Source organism: Oncorhynchus clarkii, chromosome 23, assembly GCF_045791955.1.
Source record: "Oncorhynchus clarkii lewisi isolate Uvic-CL-2024 chromosome 23, UVic_Ocla_1.0, whole genome shotgun sequence".
NCBI classification, from domain to species: Eukaryota; Metazoa; Chordata; class Actinopteri; order Salmoniformes; family Salmonidae; genus Oncorhynchus; species Oncorhynchus clarkii.
Window position 1 is genome coordinate 61,910,077 of NC_092169.1, and position 5,775 is coordinate 61,915,851.

General features: G+C 45.3%; 1 protein-coding gene across 1 annotated transcript; it reads left to right on the forward strand.

Annotated features, from left to right (window-relative positions):
• The first annotated feature begins 2,174 nt into the window (after window positions 1-2,174).
• On the forward strand, window positions 2,175-5,109 carry LOC139381553 (cytochrome P450 26A1-like). Its single transcript, XM_071125187.1, has 7 exons — window positions 2,175-2,363; window positions 2,486-2,710; window positions 2,883-3,164; window positions 3,275-3,421; window positions 4,144-4,278; window positions 4,495-4,647; window positions 4,765-5,109. The coding sequence occupies exons 1-7, from the start codon at window positions 2,175-2,177 to the stop codon at window positions 5,101-5,103; spliced, it is 1,470 nt and encodes a 489-aa protein (XP_070981288.1). The 3' UTR covers window positions 5,104-5,109.
• Window positions 5,110-5,775: the final 666 nt, after the last annotated feature.

Consider the following 5,775-nt stretch of genomic DNA (forward strand, 5'->3'; position numbering starts at 1 on the left):
TTATCCTAGTAGGTTACAGGCTACTAGTGATAATATATTAAATTATTCTAGTAGATTACAGGCTACTAGTGATAATATATTACATTATCCTAGTAGGTCACAGGCTACTGGTGATAATATTAAGCAGAAGGATCCAATTAAAATGTTTTATTCCAACAAGTGGGAAGCCATTTTATCTCTTGACCCAATTAGACTGTTACCGCTTTATTTGATTTGTGTGATTGACCGACAGCGGGAGATAATAACTGTTCCTCTGTAATTGCTGCTTGGTGTTCGTTCATGCCCGGTCCCGGTCCCCTATCTCGTTATTTGATGGACAGTGAACTTGGCGAGGTTGGTGCGCGGGAGTTCACCGAGATGTCAGGGTCCGTGGTGTAGGGCACTGGCAGGTCAGCGTCAGCGCTTGGGAATGAGGAGAGATCCCCCTCCCGGCGTTGCAGAGCCTCTCCGGCCTCCAGCTAATCGCTGACGATGCGCCCCCCGACACAGACCTCATCTCTCTCAATCTCTTTCTCTGTTTCTCTCTCACACGCCGACAGAGAGGCGCGCGCGTAATAGCTATGCATTTTGTGGGACGGGAAGCACGAAAAACATCACCGGTGGCCATTTAAGTCAATGTCCTGGTCTATCTAAAGGAAATATATGATTCGTCACGGGTCAGATGGTGGTTTTATAGGCTATTAAAAAGGCACGTATTAAAGACCACCTGGATAAAATAGTTAAATGATGTGTCCGTATGGACTGAATATACAGTGAGTGATGTACTCTTGAACTCCAGCTGACACCAGTGTGGACTAGAGTAAGGACATCATATCACGGAACTATTTCACACAATGTTCTTATTCACTGGGGGGCAGCTTTGTTTGAAATAACATATATGCCCTCAAACGTGCAGTAAGGTAATGTCATAATACACGTCCTTCGGTGTCTTGGATAGGCTATGTGGTTGAATTCTTAATCAGTAAATGTGAATTTAAACGCCTGAGAATATCCGGATATTTATGGGCTATTTCTCCTCAAGCTATTAGCATGGATTACTCCATACATAGTGAGGAGGTGAACTGCAGGGCAACGCTTCAGCACATCGGTGCGACCCGACACAGAGAGAGAGAGAGAGAATGGGGGGACGGGAAATGTAGAACGTGTCGCTGTAAAATGTGGAGCCACGCCGTCTCCTGTTTGACTGGCTGAGTCGCCTGTCCGCTCCATGTTATAGCTGTCATAAACATGTTTAGCCTCCCAGTAACCTTGTTAACACTAAGACACATTTTGTTTTATTTCCCACCAACTGACCCAAGTTTGAACCCACTGCATGCAAGATATCATTTTTTATAACAGAGGCCCTTCCACAGATACAGACAGAGCAGCGTCACCGACTGCAGAGGGAAACGGTAGTCAAGACAGACAACAGGTTAAAGTCTCATTCTAGATTAGACAAGTTTAACCAGGGTGCGCACTACGTCACTGAACATCTCCAACTCTCAAAAGAAAAACTTGTCAGTTTAGCCTCCAAACAACTGTCATTAATTCGTATAGCCTAATAAAATACAATATAAACAACTTGGTTATTCCAACTAAATGCTGGATTATATCTTTTAGACGATTGTTTAATGCTTTAATGCATGGGTCGAACAAAGCAAAGAGGTGTGTTGGAATTTAAAGGGGAATTTAAAGGGGGATTAAGGAAATTATTTAAATTCGGAACCAACAGCGCTAATTGAAATGTGTTGAAAGCAGTTCAATTAAGACCCGCCCCGGGCATTACATGCAGAACTCATCACATGTAATGAGGCTAAACTGCGGAATATTTGCAACAAAGAACCTTGGATGGTTCCTATTGTTAGAGGGACTTAACACCTTTTCAGAGTTAAATCCCTGATTGTGCGTCTCCAACAGGAGGTGGTATTAAAATGCGCCTGTAACAAATGGGGTTTTGGAGAAGCTGCTACTCCGTGGGCGGAGCGAGATGACACAACAATTAAAGATGAACTTTGTGTGAACTAATTTCTGTCGCCAAGCCAAGGTAACAGAAGGCCGAGACCTGAGGGAAAGGGTATAAAAAGGCCGTAGAAAACACCCAGACTTTCAGTAGCAAACAAACTCTTGCTCCACCTAAAAGTCCTCACACGTTTATAGTTAGTTTGGTTACGCGACTCGTTACGCGCACTAGTATAATGGCTTTGAACACGTTGATGGCGACCCTTTTGTGCACGATTGTGCTTCCAATCTTTCTCTTTTTAGTCGCGGTGAAGTTATGGGAGGTTTATTTGATCCGTGGTCGGGATCCCAGCTGTCGAGCCCCTCTCCCTCCTGGGTCCATGGGCTTACCTTTCATTGGCGAGACGCTCCAACTCCTCCTCCAGGTAATTATAACACCTTTTTTTCAAACTTAATAATAGTAATATTGTATAATATTAACCTGTTGGTGTATATGGTTTCCGTTGATAATAAACAAACCATTTTTTATTTATTCATTTTATTGCAGAGGAGAAAGTTCCTGCGGATGAAACGGCAGAAGTATGGATGCATTTACAGAACGCATCTCTTTGGCAACCCCACGGTGCGCGTCATGGGAGCGAACAACGTCAGACAGATTCTGCTGGGTGAACACAAACTTGTCGCGGTGCAGTGGCCCGCTTCCGTCAGAACTATTTTGGGATCGGACACGCTCTCCAATATGCACGGGACCCAGCATAAAAACAAGAAGAAGGTGCGTAGATTGCGTAGATTTTTATTTTTTATTTTTTTCATTAATACAATTTTTAAAATGGCAAATAAAATGTAGGATTTTACTTAAAGATATTTGGCTAAAATCTGCACTTATTTAAAGTTTTATTTGAATGTCCCTCCCGTCTTAACGGAACGTTGCTCCTGTATTTTAGGCTATAATGAGAGCGTTTTCCCGGGATGCCTTGGAACACTACATCCCGGTGATCCAGGAGGAGGTGAGGAGCGCCGTGAGGGAATGGCTCGAGAAGGACTCCTACGTTCTAGTCTACCCGGAGATGAAGCGCCTCATGTTCCGCATCGCCATGAGGATCCTCCTGGGCTTCGACCCGGACCAGATCAAGACCGACGAGCAGGAGCTGGTGGAGGCGTTCGAAGAGATGATCAAGAACCTTTTCTCCCTTCCGGTCGATGTCCCCTTCAGCGGCTTGTACCGGGTAAGTAGCGGTGCACTCAATTCTAATTCTATGACATTTTTAAACAATCTATTCAGAATATTGTCAGGGCCTAAATTAATGTTTAAAAAAAATACATATTTTATCTACAGGGATTGAAAGCCCGAAATTTAATCCACTCCAAAATCGAGGAGAATATCCAGAAAAAAATAGACAGTGGTAAAGAGGTGAAACACAGAGACGCGCTACAACAGCTGATAGACATCAGTAGGAACAGTGACGAGCCGTTCAGCATGCAGGTAATACTCTATACATGTATCCCCATCTTCAACAACAGAGACGCTGGGGGCGGCAGGTAGCCTAGTGGTTAGAGTGGAGGGGCGGCAGGTAGCCTAGTGGTTAGAGTGTAGGGGCGGCAGGTAGCCTAGTGGTTAGAGTGGAGGGGCGGCAGGTAGCCTAGTGGTTAGAGTGTAGGGGCGGCAGGTAGCCTAGTGGTTAGAGCGTAGGGGCGGCGGGTAGTCTAGTGGTTAGAGCGGAGGGGCGACAGGTAACCTAGTGGTTAGAGCGTAGGGGCCGGGCGGGTGGCCTAGTGGCTAGAGCGTATGGGTGGCCTAGTGGCTAGAGCGTATGGGTGGCCTAGTGGCTAGAGTGTAGGGGCCGGGCGGGTGGCCTAGTGGCCAGAGCGTAGGGCCAGTAACCAGCAGGTAGCCTAGTGGTTAGAGCGTGGGGGCGGCACGTAGCCTAGTGGCCAGAGCGTTGGGCCAGTAACCAGCAGGTAGCCTAGTGGTTAGAGCGTTGGGGGAGGGCAGGTGGCCTAGTGGTTAGAGCGTTGGGCCAGTAACCAAATAAGAATTTGTTCTTAACTGACTTGCCTAGATAAATAAAGGTTAAGTAAAACACATTTATCAAGTTATTCTTCATGCATAAATAAACAGATGATAGATGTACATTTTGAACCAGCTGTGGTGTTATAAGAATCTTTGCTCGGTGAGTAAAACAAAATAATTCTCTCTATCTGAAGGCAATTAAGGAGTCGGCCACAGAGCTTTTATTTGGAGGCCATGAGACCACTGCCAGTACAGCCACCTCACTGGTCATGTTCCTGGGACTCAACCCCGACACGCTCAACAAACTCAGACAAGAACTGCACCAGCAGGTAAGAACCCGTTATTTATAGCCGGGAATCATCAATTCAGTCAATCCATATTCATCCAGTCATTTACTAGGACATTGATAACGTCCTTTTAGATCTCATTGGCTTATGGAATGATTGTGAAATAATACTCAGTCTCCGCTCTCTATCGCTTTCTGTGTGTCTCGCTCTCTCTCCGCTCTCTCTCTGCGTGTCTCTCTCTCTCTGTGTCTCTGTCAGGAGGAACTAGGTGTGGATCTGCTGGGGCAGAATGTGAACATTGAGGTGTTGGAACAGTTAAAGTATACAGGCTGTGTCATCAAAGAGACCTTGAGGATAAACCCCCCTGTACCTGGAGGCTTCAGAGTGGTACTGAAGACATTCCAGCTCAATGTAAGTCCTCCTTTTTTTTTTACAGATGATTTGAATACAATACTAATCTGTCAATTTGACGGGATAGTGACTGAAACTCCAGACCAGTTGTCTAACAGGGCTGTTGTATGTTTCCAGGGTTACCAGATCCCCAAAGGCTGGACCGTGATCTACAGTATCTGTGACACCCACGACGTGGCCGACGTGTTCCCTAACAAAGAGGAGTTCAACCCGGAGCGGTTCATGGACAGATCCTCTGAGGACTCCTCGCGCTTCAACTACATCCCGTTCGGAGGCGGCTCCAGGATGTGTGTCGGGAAAGAGTTTGCCAAGGTTCTCCTGAAGATATTCCTGGTAGAGCTGACACTGCAATGTGACTGGACTCTATCGAACGGCCCCCCCACCATGAAGACCGGCCCTACGGTCTACCCCGTTGACAACCTGCCCACTGTGTTCAGCAGTTACAGCCGTACCTAGTGACAATAAAACACGCCTCCATATTAAAGCTATGAAATTGTAAATATAAAATATTGTAATGAGTTTTAGATTAAATGATTCATACTTGATGTGTGAAAATACATAGTTGTGTATATTTTATAGAAACAAACGACTCTCATTCCATTAAGGTGTCTGTACATTTGTTATATAGCTTTTCATTATTTATATTACATGTTGTTGTCTGGGTTTTATTTAATAAAAACATGATTTTTACTTCCATGACATTTAGACCTGGTATTGCGAACACGTTGCGTCACAATTTCAGACTAAATCTAAACCAACATATCCTCGACGTTTCCACTTTCCCTCACGGTCAGGAGACCTACAGGCTCACGGTCAGTAAGACCAATAGACCTGTATAATAACAGGGGGCCATTTGACCACTATGTAGGGGGCCGTTTGGGACACAGCCAGAGATATAGTGCCCTGTTACTGGTGAGGACTTGATATTTCATGACCTGGAGTCAATGAGACTGTTCCTATCTGTATGTACCTGTCTGGGGCCCTCTTTAAACCAGACCCCTTTTTTCAATTTTCACCTAAAATTACATACCCAAATCTAACTGCCTGAAGCTCAGGACCTGAAGCAAGTACAGTGCATTGCGAAAGTATTCGGCCCCCTTGAACTTTGCGACCTTTTGCCACATTTCA